This window comes from Parasteatoda tepidariorum, chromosome 5 (assembly GCF_043381705.1).
Source record: "Parasteatoda tepidariorum isolate YZ-2023 chromosome 5, CAS_Ptep_4.0, whole genome shotgun sequence".
Classification (NCBI taxonomy): domain Eukaryota; kingdom Metazoa; phylum Arthropoda; class Arachnida; order Araneae; family Theridiidae; genus Parasteatoda; species Parasteatoda tepidariorum.
In genome coordinates, this window is record NC_092208.1 from 68,209,104 (window position 1) to 68,228,975 (window position 19,872).

Here is a 19,872-nt window from a genome sequence, read left to right on the forward strand (position 1 = left end):
GTAAGGTAAACATCTTTCAAAAAAGAAAGAAAAATCCTAAAGTCTTTTGAGGAAAAAATTTTTTTTTTCAAAAATGGCGGGAAAATTTATCGAATTTCGTTCCGGTTTTTTGGTTTTCCGGTTTTCTGATTTCCGGATAACGGGTTCTGTACTGTACTAGATCATCCGCCATCCAGCACAATTCAGGGTTCCCACGGTCCTTAAAAGTTCTTAAAAACTGCTTAACTTTTATTTTGGGAAATAAGGGCCCTTAAAAGTACTTAATTTTGGTGCAAGGTTTTTAAAAGTCCTTAATTTTTCAGTATCACTATAGTTGATAGGAAAATTTTTTAAAACAAAAAATCTTTCTTTTATCACCTAGAATTAGACCGTACATCGAGGGCAAAGCTTCATAGAGAGACAGGAAGGGATGTATGTGAGAGAGCTATAGGCTAGGGAAAGCCTTTCATTATAATGCCTTTTCATTAATAATATTCTGCCTTTCGCCTAGACTGATACTCTATGAGGAAAATGAAGCATTCTAAAAGAAAAGAATAGAGTGTGGACAAGGGAAATGCTGCACATGGAAGAGATAGTGCTTTTTGGGGGGGGGGGCAGTTCTAAGGTACCTATGTAGAAGACTCACACTGACTTTCAAAATCAACAGAATTCAAGAAATTCAGTTCTACTGGTAACATATCTGCTTATAGGAATGAAGTAAAACCCTAAGAAAAAAGTAGCAAATTTTTTTTGAAATTATAATCCATAATGAAAACTATTTCTAAAAATCTTGAAGAATTAAATAAATTTGTATAATATTTCAGTGTGTAATAAGTAACTGTAAATTTATAGAAAGAAGTTACATGATAAAATTCCAAGTTTTTTCAAAAATATTTCAAACTTTTCTCCCTGAGTACTAAATAAGAATGCATGATTTGCTTCTAACAAGAAAGTTAAATATTTGGTAACTATTTATAACTTGTTTTGTTGCAATGTAAATTTTTTTTAAAGTTTTAGATTGTTACACTATTATTTTTATTATTTATTATTTTTATTATTAAGATAAGCTGATTGTTACATAAAAATTTAAATCTACTCAATTAAAAGATCCCAAACTTTTTGTTATTAATATCTATTAGAATAAGATTCAAACTTAAATTTTGATAATAATTTTATTCAGTTAGCATTGCAACATAATATACTTTTTTTTCTTCTTCTTTTTTTAAAATTTCTATTTAACTTTTGGTTGCTTTAAAATTAGTTCATGTTTTTCGCCAGATTGTTTAGTAATATTATGTAAAGTTAATTAAGTAAATATAACACATTTGCTATTTAGTAATTATTTCAAAATGGTTAAGTTACAATAAGGTTTTCATAAAATTTTCGATATGTTACATATGTTTTTCATGAAATTTGTTCAATATTTTTTTACAAAATGTTACCTAATAATTTTATATTAGAGGATTACTTTATAATAAAAGCATACCACTTTCAGTTTTGAACTGTTAATTTGTGATAAAAATAAAATAACAAATCATGATAATAGTAGAGAATAATTTTAAGAATGATAAAAAAAATATTAAAAAGTAAATATCTATAAATGATGAAAAAATAAATAATTTATCTGTATTTGTTAATTAAGGAACCTTATCAATTTTCTGGCCATAGGGATGCATTGATACCTTTTAAAAATCGTTTTAGACCTTTTTATTTATATGTTTCACTGAGAACTAATAAAAAAAATATTGGTTTGAAAGTTATAAATCTTCTCAAACATAATTCTATTTTTATCCCATAAAAATTTTTCAGAAAAATATTTATTGCAATGAATTTAAAAAAAAAATTAAGTTAAGTCTAATGAAAAAAAATTTGAATGATTTAAGGTGCTTTAATAGTAGTATGGCTTATTTTTACTTGAAATGGGACTTAATTTAACATGACAGAGTTAAGAAAACTACTCTCACGCATAAATCTAATTCAACTTTTTATATTAATTCTTTTAATATATACCCTTATAAATGAAATATTGTGTTAATGGAAAAGAAAGATTTTGGCGTAGCTGAATCTTTAGCAAGATTGGCCCACAACTGAGTATGGGATGCATGTCTAGCAGCAAAGTATAAAAACTTTTGATAATATTTTCAATGTTTTTCCCAAATTTCTTTATTTACACTTTTTTTTAAAAATATATGAAAAAGTATTTTAAATATATGAATTTTTAAATATGTGATATGTATTTTAAATATATGAATTTTTTTTTAATATATGAATTTTTTTTTAAATATATGAGAAATTTTTACAAATCTTAATATCTGCACTTAATTTCACAGTTCAATTTCAATGAAATCATTAAAAATGGCTTACGGATTAGTTTCACAAATGTCGTTGGCTCTTAACAATCTGAAAATAGTTTTAAAAAAACTCGACCCGAGTTTGCAAACATTGCCTGGTCCTACTTTGACAAGCCCTGTTAATAAATACAATTATATCAGTACTTACATTATAATAAAATTGTTTTGAATTTTTTTTAAATTTATTGATTTTCTTTTTTAAAAAAGTAAATAATTGGTCGAGCCGCTGGTATATGTATATTTGATAATAAACAATCATACTATTTTTAAGGTCCTTAAATTTTGAAAAAAGTGCTTAACTTTTTTAAAATAAGCCCTTAAAAGTCCTTATTTAAAAAGTGCTCAACTTTTTTTAAATAAGCCCTTAAAAGTCCTTAATTTTTGCTTTGTTAAAAGAGTGAGAACCCTGTAATTAGACTTTCATCTGTTTACAAAAGTTAAAAAATTTCTTGGTGGAACGTGCTTGGTAAATGATGACATGCTTAAAAAAACTGTTACTAACTGGTGTAAGGGTCAAGTGGTAGAGTTCTTTGATGATGGGATCCAAAAGTTTGTGCCACGACTCGATAAATGTTTCATGTGTTAATGGTGACTGTGTTGAAACTGAATAAATGTCAATACTTCAGTTTGTGATACAATCTACATTCATAAATAAAATTTCTCTTAGTCCATTATAAAATGGTTCGTATTTAAAAAATGACCCTCGTAATAATAAAATTAAGATAGTTTTTATTTTATTTACCATTGCTAACCAATGCAGTGGGATTATTCTACAAATTGGCTTCAAATTCTTGAATTCTCTAAAAGAGTCCTCCATACTGATCTATTGTAACCATTCCTTCTCTTAAGTATTTGAAAATCCCTATCTCAACAATTACTGTATCTCAATTAAGATTGCATCTTGCTCAAGCAATCAATTATGGTTGCCTTAGTGTAGAAATTAGTTTAAATTCAGGCTTGAAACTGTCTACAGATCTAAAGTATTAAGCACTGTGGTTGTATTTTTCTTCATTTAATTTTTTTGAATTTCATAAGGAAAAAATAGAGTATTTTATATTAACCCAAATTTATAATGTGCCTATTTGTTTCCTCCTATAATTTAAATTTTTGCCTTACAGCGCCAAGACCTCTAATACCTAGTGGTGATGATGACGACGACGATATAATGAGTAAAAAGAAGCAAAAGAGAGGTGTGTTACCTAAGCACGCCACAAGTATTATGAGGAGTTGGCTTTTCCAACACATTGTGGTTGGTATTAGTTTTTGCAATAAATCCTTTATATTCCTAACTATGTCAATTTTTAATTGATATTAAAGTATTTATGCAACTCACATAGAATGGCAGACTAGCTAAAATGCTTCTTTTTAGGGACCAGCCAACATATAGTAAAATAAATATTTCAAAATAGCCCATATTTATAAAATATTGTAAGTTTCCCATTGTGCTATTCAATTTTCAAATTCATTTTGATCTTTTTTGTTTACTGGTAATTTGCCATGGCCAACCCCAAACACTAATAACATTTTATATTATGAATATTTTTTTTAAATGATGGAAAGTTTTATTAAATATTTAAATTTCTTCTTTTATGGCGCTATAGCTCACTGTGGTCTTTTAGCTTGCTGAACAATGTTGCTCCAAACTCACCTGTTCTTAAAATATTGAAATATATACTGAAAAAACTGTGGTGTAATACCTATCCAAATTTATATATATTTTGGATAGGTATTATAGCCCATGTGGATTTTGGGTTGGTATTATGTAGCTATAGGCTGTTATGTTTGGCTTTAGCTAGCCAAACAATATTGATGAATGAACAATGATAAGTAAAAATATGCTTACTTTTCAAACTGATAATAATAAAAAATAAGGAAAATTTTTTTTTCATAACTTTAGAGGTGTTAAGATCATGCAATTTTTCATATTTATCATTAAATTTTAAAGGTTTGAAAAGGTTTAAGGTTGAACCAACAATAAACTAGGAATGAAAATAAGTATTTTTGAACACCTTTTGCCAGAAAGTATTGCAATAAGCTTGTAACTTGCATCAATGACTTTGATTGTTATTTGCAATGATGCATATAACTTCAAAAATTTAATCTAAATATTTATGAAATATATATCTATATAAATATTCTCTCTCTTGTCTTCTTTTTAATATTGCACATGAGAGAGTTATTCGTGATTCAAACATCAATACATTTTCACATTTTTACTAGATCAGTACAACTACTTGCATATGTTGATGATGTAAATATAATTGCTCGTTCCCTTCCTGCCCTGAAAGAGGCATTTTTTGCCCTTCAGGTGGCTGCAAGGCAAATGGGCTTAGTTATAAATGTAGAGAAAACAAAATATATGTTATTCTCAAGAAACAGAGTCCCAGACCCCTATCTTGAAATAAATTCTTATATATTTGAAACAGTGAGGAGTTTTACTTATTTAGGATCAATTATCACCATTGACAACAGAATTACTTCTGAAATAAAAAACCAACTCTATCTGGCGAATAGGGCTATCTATGGGCTGAGAAGATTTATTAAATCTAGGTTTCTTTCTAGAAAAACAAAGCTCTTAATCTATAAAACTCTTGTCCGGCCAGTCTTGACATGCGTTTCTGAAGCTTGGACAATGACAAAGCTGGAGGGAAATTGTATCGCAATATTTGAGAGAAAGATTTTGCGGAGTATACTTGGTGGTGTAAATGAAAACAATAACTGGAGAAGGAGTTTTAACTTTGAACTGTACAAGAATTATAAACAACCTGATATAATTAAGTACATAAAAATAAATAGAATGAATTGGATCGCCCACGTGATTGGAATGAGTGATAACTACACAATAAAAAAGATACTGCTTTTTAGAAAGCGGAAAAAGAAAGCGGGGGAAGGCCGCGGATGAGATGGGGTGACTCAGTGGAGTTTGATTTTCTCGCAATTAATGAAAAAAAATATTGGGCCAAAAATAAGGAAATTTTTACATTGAAATTTTTTGGGATGTCTGACAATGGATCTGTTATTGTAAAGGTTTTAAATTCTATTCCAATGATGGCTTAAAACCCACCCAGCATCAGATCCATGGGTGACATCTTGTCTGCGTCCTTAAGGCAAACATTGCCTCCAAATTGTTGAAATTTAATTGTCATGACACTCTTATTTGAGAATTGGCTATTTGAATTATTTATTTTTCTGGAAATGAAATAACAGTCCTTTCTTAAAAAATGGATGAAAAATAAATTTAGCTCTTTTGATGTTTAGTTTCTATAGAATTGATTTATTTTCCAATTGAGCTAATTGCCATGTTTCAAAAACTTTTGCCATTTGTGTCATAGTCTCCACCAAAGAAGAAATAAAAGCAACAAAGACTTTTTGTTTCTCCAGTAATCTTTCAAACGTTCTGTATTATTAAACAATATAAATAAGCTGTTTGGTCTTTTCTATTAAATTAATTATCAACTTTAAAATATTATTTTTTCTTTAAATTTTTTTCTCTATTATTTTTTCTTTAAATTTTTTTCTCTAATTCTAGTCAAACACATTTATTAAAATATTCCAATTTTACAGAAACATTTAAAGTAATGATTTTGGATTTTCATTAATTTATTTCTTTTCTCTTACTATTAGCACCCATATCCAACAGAGGATGAAAAGAAACAAATTGCTCATCAGACCAACTTAACGCTTCTGCAAGTTAATAACTGGTGAGATATCTAGTTTGTTCTAGGTATCATTCATTAGATTTAGATGTATATTAGATGTATTAATTCACTATTCTTTGTAGGTTTATTAATGCAAGACGCAGGATTCTACAGCCCATGTTAGATGCCTCCAACCCAGAAAGCAACCACAAGTCTAAGAAATCAAAAACACAATCTAATCGACCTGTTCAGAGATTTTGGCCAGAAAACATTGCCTCTATTCAGCCTCAAGTTCAAAATCCTGACTCTGAAGGAAGTCCTTCTGATGAGAACAATCAACTTACTAATCCAGGTGATCCTCAAGCAAGTACTTCAGGTAAAAAAAATATTTTATATTCAGCACCATTTTATACTATATGGATGGATGACAATGTAAAAATAAGCACAGATAGTGCTAGTCGTCATAAGACTTCTGCATTACAACTTCTGATTGATTTTTACACCTAATTTTGGAAAAGTGGGCCATTCAATATTATTATACTTGTAGTGTTCATAATATGTGTTCATTCTATTTAACTTTTAAAGAAACAAATAACAAATGATTTGTGGAGACCACCCAAGCATGCTTTGATGCTACCCAAAAAATAACAGCCGCCAATATGTTACACAATTATAGCCAAATAAGGAATAACCCTCAAAATATGGCAAACCTTATACTTTATTTATTTTGTGATATTAATTTTCTTAAATTTGTTTTCTGCTCATGATCTGTTAGAATTTATAAATTACAGAAAACTCTTATGAATGATAAAATTACAAATGATCAAACTTATGAATGAAAATTAAAATTTTTAGAATTTCAAAAAATGAAATGATTGTTGTCTTGTTAAATTAAACTTAAATAAGAATTATTCCAAAGAAATCTGATTTTTTTCTAAAATGTCATTTAGGCATTTTATTCACTCACACTATTCTTTTTAATGCTGTTGTTTATTTAAAAAAAATTCAAATCAGCTTAATTAAATTTAAAAATTTATAACCGAAATTCTAGATATTTGTCATAGACATTCTCATTTTCTCTGGAGAGTTTGTTTAAATGTGAAAAACAAGGTAAATCGTAGATGATGTACATCATGGCTCTTCATGCATTGTAAATAAACTCTCTAATTAAAACCTTTGATAATTTGGTTGCTTCACCATGTTATCCGAAGTTTAACTTATTAGTTCTCAAATTTAAAAAAGTGTGATTTTAAATTTTTTTAATTTTCTTCTAATGAATTAAATTTCTGTAATCTTTGAATATTTCGCTGTTAAAATTAGCTGTTGTGTTTATGAAATTTCTTGCAACTGTTGACTTTCTTTTTGATTTGTCACATTGAATAAATCAAAAAGCTCTTAACCTTTCCAGATCTGTAATCATATGCTCAAGTTTGTTTCTTCTAATTGTCATTCCGTTCTACTTTTGAAACTACAGGTCTTTCAAACTACCACGCTTTTTGAAAAATATTTTATAGAGTGGTAGACAATTGAAATCTAAAGCTTCCAGAATTTTTGGTAATTTTGAGAATATTTAAATTTTTACCATGACAGAGTTAGAGCGAAGTTGTGTTCCAAATAAACTTTTGACTCATTTACATGTAGTGGTGTGGAAAATAATTTTAAATGAAATTTACAAAACAAAAATTATCTATTAAACATAAACTTAACCACCACTAAACGAACGAAAGCATTGAAAGTTGTCCGCCCTGATAATCCAGGACATTTGAATTACTGAATCTTTTTTTTTTTTTTTTACAAAAAGTGTTTCTATTTAAACCAATATAAATATCTCATTTATATTTATGTAGGGATGAGATTCTTTTTATAAATAACTCTGATTCTCTAAAAGTTTCAGTTTTTTATAAATATTCTGCTTTTTCTGAAAATTCAGCTGTTGAAGTAAAATAATTATATTTCTTTCCGATTTTTAGAGATAAACAGATAATTCACACTACATAGCTGTCAACCCTTCCACATTTTTAATAACTTTAGCTATTTTCACCACTTCTATGTGCAAAAAATAAGATTTTCCGCATTTTTACCTGCCCACCAGATAGCTCATATTTTCGTAATTCAGACTTCACTGCATTTTAATATCAAACATCAATTTTCTTTTTTACCTGATTTAAAAGTTGTGCATTGGGATTCTTATTTACGAGATTTAAAAAATCTAATACAGTGAAACCTGCCAAGTTGACCACCCTTGTAAGTTGGACACCTGCATAAGTTGACCTCAATTATCAAGAACGGAATTTTTCCTGTATAATATAAAGAAGCAAAACCTTTGTAACTTGACTACCTGTCTATCTTGTATGTTGACCACTGAAATAAGTCAATTTTGTCTAGGAGTATTATGAAATTCTATTCTAAAACCCTCATTAGTTGACCAGAAGAAAAAAAAATTCAGAAAATTTTCTGTCATTTTACAATGTATGTTAAAATTTCACTTGTTTGGTGAAATAGTGTAAAAAGCTAATCTAAACCCTTTTGTGAGTTGACCATTTGGGGAAACTGTAGGGGGTTAGCTTTTGACCATTTCTTTCTTTCAAAACATTAGGCTGATGTAAAGTCTAAACAACAGCGCCAAACAACAATGAGGGAATATTTTTGTAATAAATGGGTTTGTAAGTGTAGTAATAACAGAATAAATTTTGAAGTGTTCAATTAATTTTGTTTTGTTAAAGTTTTCAAATAACGTGTTTTCGTGTTCTGATATTTTAAGAAATTAGTTTTATTAAACACTTCACATGCATAACTAACGAAATAATTTTTTTAAAAACGTTAGTTAAATATTAGAGGTATAAGTAACAAATTGAAGTTCATTCAGGTTCAAACACATTTCTTAAGATATTCATTTTGCTATTTGCTAAATAAAATTTTTAAGTCAAGTAAAAAATTTTTTAAATATGTAGCAACATGATGTAGGAAACAAAAGAGTAAACAATGACCCACCCCCTCTATAAGTTGCCCACTTGTCTAACTTGACCACTAAAACAATGCACAAGTGGTCAACTTACACAAGCTTTTTGTATCGCTATTTGCATTTACGCATTTTTAAAATCCTATGTAGCGATTCGTATTCATGTGAGCTTAAAATCCAGTGTAGCAATTCCTTTATGTGGATGTAATATCAAACATCGATTTTCATATTCACACATGATTTAAAAATGAGGCTTTTGATTCATATTCATGCGATTTGGAAATTATGTATCGTGATTCGCATTTACTCGATCTAAAAATTAGGTATCATGATTTGTATTTTCACATTTTTGATCTCCAATATCGGGTTTCATATTCACGCGATTTCGAAATTCAAGATTGCTATTTGTATTCACACGATTTTAAAATCATTTATCGCAATTCTTATAAGAAGTAAGTTTTTTTCTTGAATTAATTGCTATATAGGTGGCAGTTGTTCTATCGACGATTATTGGTATAGATATATAGGCATTACAAGATCAGCAAAACTGGATGAGAATACGTTACTGATATTTTTGCTATAAATCACGTGATAGTATTTTTTAATAAAAAAATGAAATGTTAATATATGTTCTCCGTACTTTAGTGGGCTAAACTAGGCAGTAATAATTGACTCCTTTGTGAATCAAGAAAAATATAATTTCCAGCTTTTTTTTTCAATTTGTAATTTTACTTTTTACTAAATGTTGATTGTCGATGTAATTATTCATATATTAATAAATTAGTACGCAATTTTATATCAACACATAGTTATTTATTATCTTAAATCATCTGGAATTTATTATTAAACGATTGCATGCACATAAGATTTACTCGCGTTGAAATTCAGCTTTTTTGCCTTTTGACCAATCTCATCCCTGATGACACTCTGACTTAATTTTCTTCAGTGATAACCGTCTGAGTTGGTCCCCATAGTTGTTTTAAATTTGTCCTTAAATTTGTCTGTTTCTTGCATTATTTATATTTTTTGCAGTAGTGAAAATTATTTCTTTTTTCTTTTTAAAGTTTAGTTTTCTTTACTTAAATCTTCTAGTGCCCTATTTTTTCGCGATGGAAAATTATAATTTACCATCATAACTTTTTTTCATGTCTCCTCAATGGTTTTTGGTGTGTAAGCAGAATTGCTGTTCTAAAATCGTTACATACTGTTCAGTTCTTCTGCACCAACTTATCTGGATTTCTGTAAATCCTTGCATATTCCGGAGAATGCTGATGACTTTCCTTTTATTCCAATTTTCTAGATCATTAGAAATCTACTTCTGTATTTGCATTTTTTTCCCAGTACTTATGTTGTCCATCCTCCTTCAAAATTTTTTTTCTTTTATTTCCCATTTGGTAGTATTTCTGACACTTGCATTTTCTTTTATTGCCCTCTCCTCATTGGTCAGTTTTTGTTCTCATTAACTTGTTAAAGTTTTATTTTATTGCATTTCTCTTCATTTTGACTCTCTACATCAGAGATGGGCAAACTACGCCCCGCAGGCCAACTGTGGCCCGTCGGAAGGTTTTATCCGGCCCGCGGATAGAATTTTAACTTGCCGATCCAGGGTAAATATAAAAAATATGCATCTATTTTCTTGCCGACTTTTTTAAAGCTATTTATGTTCTTTCTTTTTTTTAACAAAGTACTGATGACCTTTTTTACTTTCTCTATTTTTGTTCTACAAATAAATGGATGGAAATAGCACAGAGAGCTTCAAATGGTAAAATGTTGAAAGCAGAAGTTCCTTATAGAATAGCTGTAGATTGGCGTTTGTCTTTCTCGAGGAGCAAACTTATGGAATCTAATATAGGTGAATTATGCTTCACGTGTGGCAGACTGCGCATTTTAAGCTCCAACGAGAGGACAATCTAGGAATCATCTGATACAGTTGTTTCTACATATGCCAATGTTTGAATTTTACAAATCATTACCAAAAGCTAGTACCCAAAATCTTAATATTTCATGCTCAGGAAATCAGTGCTATGTTTGCTTAATCTTAAATATATATGTGAACAAGAGTTTTCAACTATGAACATTTTAAACAATCATTTTAGAAGTAGACTAACAAACAAGCATTTAGCCTCGTTCCTTAAAGTAAGCACATCTCACTTCGAACCTCATATAAGGAACTTTTAAAAATGAAATTGAAATTTCATTCATCTCACTAAATACTTAAATTAAAACTTAAATATTGTTTTTTTTTTAAAATTTAAATTTGGAAGTTTTTACTTGGCCCACCAAACAAATTTTTTCTTAATTTTTGGCCCACGACCAAAAAAGTTTGCCCATCCCTGCTCTACATAAATGATGGTGCTTCTCATTGTCCTGAAATTTCTGTTCTTTGTTATTATATTGTTCTTTTGGATGTTGTAAAACTAAAGTATCCCCAGAATAGCAGCTTTGTGTACCAGGAGGTTAAAGCTGCACAATTTTGAGACCAACTCTATGATAATAGCAACGTACTCGGCATTGCTCGTTAGTCGACTTTACTTCCCTGAAAAGCTGGTGCCCATAAATCTAAAACTGGATAGGCTAGAAATCGCTACCCAGAAAATGAACTCCTGTTCTTTAATATGGCAATGCAGTGTCTTAAATATCTGCTTTTACATTTTGTGTTTTGCTTTGAAGTGAATAGTGCAGGTTTTTAAACCATAAGTGATTTGTATGTAATTGTGATTTTTAGAGCTGCATAACATAATAATATTAAAAAAAAATTTAATACATATTTTTTCTTTATAAAATTAGATTGGTATTGAGGAATGTAAAAATTTTCTGTGAAACTGTTATTAGCTAGTAATTAGTTTTTCCTTTGATTCGCTTAAGAAAGTAACCCTCTTTGGTTTAATATAGATTCCATGCATATAAGTGAAAGTCTGAATCAGGTTATGACAAATTTAATAGCATGTTTTTATGTTCACTTTAACCCTTTGCTTACGATATATCATGTTGTATCATCACATGTGGTTCATATGTTGTACCAGCCATAAGCAAAGGGTTAATTCTTACATATTATAATCTGTATTACTTCTAACTAAGCTTATAAGTTTATTTCGAATTAAGTGGTGGTGAATAAAATTATCAGAGCAATGTAGTAAAAGATCTATATAATGTAATTTTCCATAAACAATGTTAACTTTACATTCTCTGAAGCAAACCAAATGTAATGAATTTTTTGGATTTTATTTCTAAATTTCTCTAGATAGTTTCAATTTTTTTTCCTGTTGCATATTTTGTGTTTTAAACTATTTGCATTTAAATTTTTTAAAGTATTAATATTGAACTATTTCAGATATGTAATGCTATGTTTTACACGTAATTTTAATGATACGGAGAATATTCTATTTATCACAAAGCCTTTTATTACAAGGTTTCTGTTAGAAAGGTCTTTAAAAGTATTATGACCATAAATAAATTTATAACAAAATGTTTTAGCTACCTTATTTTACCATTTATGATTTTTGAAATCCTGCAATGTTTTATGCAATATAAGTGGAGAAATTAAATTATAGAAATAAACTATACTTTTTCTTAATTTTTTCCCTCTAATTTGTATACGTTTAATTTATATGGGGAATATTTTGTCGTTAATGATGAAACATGAAATTGTATCTGTATCCATATTTTTATATTAATTTTACAGAAATTTCAGGTCTTTCTCTTTTTAATATAAATCGGCTTTGCGTTTGTTTAAACTAATATCTTTGTTTTTCAGGCATGAATATAAACCAGCATATGAATCATTATGCTGGTGGCAGTAGTACGACACCAGACACAGGTCACTCTTCTCCAGACGGCAATATCAGCCAAAATTGCTCTGACGTAGATGCTAATAAAGTTCCCTCAATCGGTAGCTTAGACGATCTTAGTATGAGCTGTAACACAAGTACAGATGAAGAAAACGATGACGACGATAAGCGATAGCTAATCTTTTAAAACTGTTGTTGCGTTGTTATAAAACTTTGCCATCACCATATCTCATTTTCAACTTATAATGGAGTATACTTATTTTAGCATCAAATGCATCAGAAAGTGGCTTTGTTTTGTGATAAAATGTTACTCACTCAAGTTTATTGAGCCTATTTTAAATTAACTTGGAATTAAAATAACCCACACTATTTTATTAGCTTTTTTAAAGGATTAAACATTTACAATTTTAAGTGTGCCGGTTAGTTATTTAAATTGCATAGCTCATTTTATAACAGGAAAAATTACTATGCATATTTTTATTAGCTTTTTTTAGAGTATAAAAAACTCTCAGTTTCAAGTTGCATATTTGGTTAATTGAATAGTTTATCTTATTTTACTTCGGTAGAAATTTTAATAAACATGACAGTAAAACTGCCAATACTATTTTTAAAGATTAAAAATTTACAATTATAGTGAATCATTCAGTTCATTAAACAGTGTTTTATAGTTTTTTTAAGGTCTGATTCCAGGTCTTATTTTGCGGGTTGAACATAAACTTAAAAAAAGTTTAGTGACTAGTCTAGAAATGGGCACATTTTGATTCTTTAAATTTAATACTGTTCCTTTTCCATCACTCTCTTAAGGAAACTATTAGAATATTCGATTTTCAATGAGTAGTTTGTCTAAAGTGATCATTTTAGGTATTTTTTTGCATATAAATTGTTGTGATTCACGTAATAATTACACTCATGAGTTTAAATTAGGAGTGAATAAAAGCAAAATTGTTATTTATTGGTTAGAACACTTTCTGATGTATGCATTTTTGTTCAGTTTTAGTTGTTGAAATTGTGTATGTGTCTTTTTGTGATTTTATTCTTATTATTATTTTTAATCAGAAAGAGCTTATTTAAAATAACACAGTGTGAGATTATTGATTTTTTTTATTGAATAAATTTCTTTCAGTTTAGGGAGATATTTTATTTATCAGTGAATTAGTTTGTATGATAAAGATGGTTATTCAGTGTTTATTTTTTTATCAATTGATGTATATTTTGTTTATATTTGTACTATTAGCTTTGTATTTTTATATTTTTTATTTAAAAAAAATTGAGATTTAAATCAGGGCTATAGAGTCTGTGTTGGACGATTTCACAGGAATCTGAATCAAATTATTTGCTTTACTCCAGTTAGTTAAAAATTAAGTCCTGTTGGTAAAAAAAAAAAAAAGTCTTTGATCTTATTAAAATTATTTAGACAGATATTTGTTACTATGTGGATAAAACTATAACTTAGATTTCATTGCAATTATTAAACAATTTTAAATATTTGTTGAATTAACTTACAAATTAATTATGTTATACTATAAAATGCTATTATGCATGTTAATCATATCTGAGTGGCTACATAGCAGGGAAATTCCAGAGAATTTTGTTAATTTGAAAGAAACGTGAGTATTGTAAGGATCATTTCAGTTTGAAATATCTAAATGACTGATGTATTTTTATTTTTTTAAACTTTAAGTTCTAATGATAAGGATGAGTGTTTTTTAACATATTTTTTTATAAGAATACGAAATGACTGGAATATTAGTTAGTAATTATTGAAAAAACACACTCAATTGATAAAAAACTGTCTGAAAAAAAAATCGGGAGATCTTTTTCCAAAGAGTTTTTTGCCCCCTTGTCTACGTAATAAGAAATAGAACTATGTAATTTGAGGTTAGCATATTTACTTAATGATAATGTTAATACTTTCCTGTGAGTCAGGGAAAATTTTGATCAAGCTCAAGTTGGAGTCAAAAGTTGAGCATCTTTAACTACTGACTATATAGCTCTGATTTAAAAGTTGTGTGTAAACTGAATTACTCAATATTATTTTTCTTTTCGAGCAAAAAATAACCAAGAAATTGTATAACTGAAATACATTGTTATCTTATTCCTCGCACTATTATTGTAATTTACTTATTGTTATTTATGACAGTATAATGTGGCACATTTCTCTACATTGTAAATTTTAAGATTAATAATGATGAGTGTTATTAGAAATTCTGTGGCACTCACAATTCCTTTAAAAGTGTCTAATGTTCTTAAAAATCATTCGCAAAATATTTATTCTTGAAAATTATATAGGATTATAATAAATATTAATCCATTACTATAAATTCAACTCTGTTTTGAAGTTAGTGTTGAAGCTAGCATAATTGATAGTTGTATATATAGTTGTTCATTCTGCATTTATAACCTAAAACAACTTTTTTTTTCCAAAATTTATTCTAGGAAATTTTAGGTGTCTGGTTTAAAAGTAATAATTCTTTTTTATTTTTTTATTTTTAGATTCCAATTATTTGTTGTCTGTTTGTATGAAAAGTGAGATGAATATATTTATGTTGAAATACGTGATAGTTTTAAATTGTGAAAAAAAAAGTGTTATAATCAGGATTTGTTATTTTTAGTTTTATCTGGAAACAATTTTACTTATTTTTATTATTTTTTTTTAATATTATAAGTTTATAAAACCTTGCACAGTTTGCACCAATCTATATTAATGTGCAAATTAAATTATACCAGTGCAAGAAGATTGTATAAATGCAACAACTGATTTTATTTATTACTGAGTGGACAGTATAATTTGGTGAAATTAAATGAATGTGGTATTTATGTGTTATCTGTTTTTTTTTTTCTAAATTAAAATTTTCGAAACTTGTTATGATTTTTAAATATTACTGACATGTACAGGTGTGTTATTTATTAATAAGTTACTTTTGTATACTTATTAAAAATAATTGTTAATTATTGAATTTAATGGGATATCTGAAAATTCAAGTTTTATTTTTTCACAGGATAAAAATATTTACCCATCAAGCTTAAACAAATCACCCTTATTATAAATGGGTTTCTTACGAATTATTTCTGTAGAATATAATAAAAAGGGTGTGAAAAATAGTTTTAATTCTTTTATAAAAAGATGAAAATTTATTTTAAACTTTGTATGAGGAAAATAATTTGTAAATCTTAATATTGGTATTTCTTATAATTTTTATGAGAGTAAATTTTCATTGATGAAAATATTAACTTCAATTGGTTTAAAGTTTAAAAAAAAGTTGTGTATAAAATTTAAAAAGTATTTAATGACCTTGACCTTTAAGTATTTAATGACCTTGACAAAGTGGTTCAGTCGCAACTTTAATTCATTGTTTGATGGGTACCTAGAGTATATGTTAAAAAATATTTAGTGAGTTTGATAAGCAAAACTTTTTTTTTTAAATTAACTAAGCTCTTCGAAATTGTTGATTAATTATACTTCATTTAGAGAAAGATTTATTACTTTTGAAGGTCATATTTAATTTTTAAACAAACTTATGTTCGATTTTGCTCAAATTTATCTTTAATTCAAACTTATGTTCAATTTGCAGATGCACAGCCTTAAATCCTAATTAGTTTCTTGTCAGATTTGTGGTGCTTTCTGTTTGACAGCATTAATAAGCTGTGAATGCAGACACACTGGTTTTAAATAAAAATGACTTGTATAAAAATGAAATACTCTGAAATGAAATATATATTTTTTAACTAGTAGAGTTTGCCAACTGTTTTAAATAAGACCTTCATTTGCTTATGCCTTACTTATTATTTGATGATTAATTGCTTTAAAAAAGTAACATTAAAAATTAATTTATTAAAACTGATTATTTTTATCAAATTTTGATTTTGAATGACGCTATTTTTTTTTTAAGCTTCAGATAAAAAATTATTTTTTTTATTCTTTTTAAAAATTTTGTAAACCAATTGGTGATTTTTGACAGTTTTCAATATTTATTTCTACTACTTAAATTGTTCATTTTAGTTAGAAATATAGAAGATTCTCATAAGTTTTAATGGAAAATTTAGCTTATTAGTTGAAAGTGACAGTATATATTTTTAATGATTAATTTTAAAGTGTGTGAAATTAACAATATGATGTAAAAATTTTAATTCACTTAATAACTATTTATAAAACTCGAACACGAATGCACTTTTGTTATGTAAATTAGTTTTTTTAAGTTTTAAAGTGTATTTAAAAACTTTGTTTATACTGATTGTATTAATTGTACAGATGCGAAAATTATGAAATAGAATTATTAGTCAGAATTATGTTGAAGTACTCAAATATGCATAATTTTATGAAAAACGTTGTCACCTCATTGTTCTGTTTTTATTTTTAAATTTTTCTCCCAAGCCAAGCTTTTAGGAACTATTTCGTATTTAAAAAAAAATATAGGCAGTATCTAGTCCAAAAAATGTATCAACTCTTCTAAGATTTTCTGTACAATTTAACATAATCTATAAAAGAAATTTAGGTACTAAGAATATTTTTACTTTCTCAGCTTTTTAGTTTTACATTTTATTTTTGTGTTGTGCAATTTTTTAATGATTTTTTTTAATGATTATTTTGAGTGTTTATTTCAGGTAAATTTTTACTTTTACTATAAAACTTGTAGTTATATGTACATAAAACTTAGCTTTTAAAAATCCTTGTTGAATTGCTAGAAGAAGTATGTTGAATCTGTGGCTGGAATTGGTCCAACCCTTGTTATTGTAAAAAGTTTTAAGGACTTTTGCATTTGTTAATAAATTTGAAATCTTTGACAAAAAAGCGTTTTGTTTCTTTTCTTTTCTTTAAAAATGATGTGAAGTAAATAAAATCATCACAGTTTCTATTTTGAGTTAAAAACAATAGTTTTATTATAGTTATATTTTGCATTACTATGCAGTCTGTATTATAATAGTATATATATTTTGCGTCTGCATTTTTTTTTTACGATATAGTTGGTTGACTGCATGTAAACAATAACAAGCTTCCTAAAACCGAATGAAATTTAGAAAATTTCTGGTGTAATCCGTCTTATGTTATGCTTACGAGGCAATGTGTTAACAGACTTAATATTCTAGGAAGTATATTATTGTGATTTTTGTTCAAATTAACCCAAATTTTTACCATTCATTAGAGTTTTCAGTAATTTATGAATTCTAACAGGTCTCGTGAGTCTAAAAGCAGATTTATAAAAATTAATATCACAGTGTAAATAAAGGCTTGCCATGTTCTGCTTGTTATCTCATATTTGGCTATATTTGTGTGAAATATCACTGTTTGTTATTTTTGAGGTAACATCACAGCATGCTCGCGGAGTTTTTCGAACTCCTCTTATTTGTTTCTTTGCAAATTAAAGTGAAATAATATGTTTTATGATAAACACTGCTATTGTAATAACATTATATGGCAGGGGGGGGGCAACCTGCTGCTCTTTGAAGGAATATTTGTGGCTCTCTATAAATGTACCCGAGTTCGCTTTTCATTTTTGAGCTATTATATTTAAAAAAATTATTATCGTTCCGTATGTGTTTCAAAATGTCTTTTAAATTACTGACAACAAATATGAAAATTTTGTTATTTTCCTCGAATTAAAAAAATTGGTTCCAATATTAAACAAGAAAAACTCAATGAGTATATAAAAAAGCTAGAAGGAATATTGAGGGAATTCCAAAATATATTTCAAGACTTGAAACATTTTAAATCGTCTCTTGATTTTTTTCTGAATCCACTTGAAATTAACATAATTCAAGGTAAATTTTTTATTTCTAATATAATTATAACCCCAAAAGCATCTGGAGAATTAGAATTAATAGAGATTCAAGACGATCACGCTCTCTACAATTAAAATATAAATCGCAGTCGATTACTGAATTTTGGAAATTTGTACCAGAATCGAAGTATCCTGAATTAAAAAAGGCTGCTTGTCGAATTATTTCAATATTCGGAACAACGTACTTACATGAATCATTTTATTCTACTTTAAAATTCGTGAAATCCAAACACCGATCAGTATTAACTAACCAGCATCTCAAAGAATTACTAAGTGCTGTCGCAAATTATCAAGAGAAGTAAAATAAATGTGTTTATATGTTTTCAATAAATATAATTTCTGTAAAAAAATGTAATACCTTTTAAATACGTATTTAATTGCGGCTCGCGAAAAATTTCAAATTTTGGAAAATGACTCGATTATCAAGGAGCTTGACCACCCCTGTTATATGGCATGCTTTTTCAAGCCTAGGTGTAAAAATAGTAACCCGGAAATCTTAAGACAAAATTCAACCCCTATCACCATCTGTGCTTAGCTTGACTCCGTCAACCAAGGTCCTCAGTCAACTAAGCAAGTTGTATTTTCCCAAAAACCATTTGCATTTTGCATCATTATTAATTTTTGGTTTGGAGTTTTCTTATAAATTTTATAATAAAGTAAGTAAAGTTTTACTAATTTAAAAACTAACATGCCACTAATTTTATTTGTGGCAGTTTAATTGGTTACTTGCAACTCGTTAAGAAGGTCACTGCTACACAGTCCCTTTATAGTTTGTCTAAGGCAAGAAATCCCCTAGCCATTCGTCTGGACCCGTGGGGGAAAGTATGGTAACAAGGTTTAAATATTTCAAATAGGGTTGTGGGGGTCACTGTTTAGGACGGCGAGAGAAAGGGAATCTTTTTCTTCGATCTATTGAGTTAGCCCTAAAGAGAAGAGAAGCTACCCTCTCTGAAATGCGCTGTTCTTGTTTCCATAGCAGCAGACGGCCTCAGACTTTGTGGCGATGGGAGTTACTGTAGGAAAACTATACCTATGACTTCAACGCCAACTGATTGCTTGTTAAAAAGATGGCGTGTGTAAGTCGAGCTAAGTTTCTCCACAAGTTAGAATGTTAATGTGAAGCTACTTAAATGCTAAGCCGTGTGGCACATCGAATTTGTTAAAATATAATTATTTCTTGGCTACGTCTTTTACTTAACTTAGATTTATTATTTATGTACACTGACAGATAATAAAATCCCAACACACCGAGAAGGAGTTTTGCTAGATAAACTAAATTTCGTAGTCTTATTTATACTACTGAAAGAAGTCTATTTAAATTTCGTGCTAGACACTAGAAGCGTCACTGTGAACATGAAAATCTGGGTTGCTTTAAATACG

The 19,872-nt window shown here is 28.1% G+C and overlaps 1 protein-coding gene across 3 annotated transcripts in view; it reads left to right on the forward strand.

Annotated features, from left to right (window-relative positions):
- The window catches only part of LOC107454584 (homeobox protein PKNOX1), a 32,709-nt gene extending 18,636 nt beyond the window's left edge, over nucleotides 1-14,073 (forward strand). For all 3 annotated transcript variants that reach the window (XM_016071824.3, XM_016071825.4, XM_043040135.2), the window contains exons 7-10: nucleotides 3,449-3,579; nucleotides 5,955-6,031; nucleotides 6,112-6,344; nucleotides 12,682-14,073. In XM_016071824.3, coding sequence (XP_015927310.1) covers nucleotides 3,449-3,579; nucleotides 5,955-6,031; nucleotides 6,112-6,344; nucleotides 12,682-12,890 — 650 coding nt within the window. In that variant the 3' untranslated portion in view covers nucleotides 12,891-14,073. The remainder of the gene's footprint in view (nucleotides 1-3,448; nucleotides 3,580-5,954; nucleotides 6,032-6,111; nucleotides 6,345-12,681) is intronic.
- Nucleotides 14,074-19,872: the final 5,799 nt, after the last annotated feature.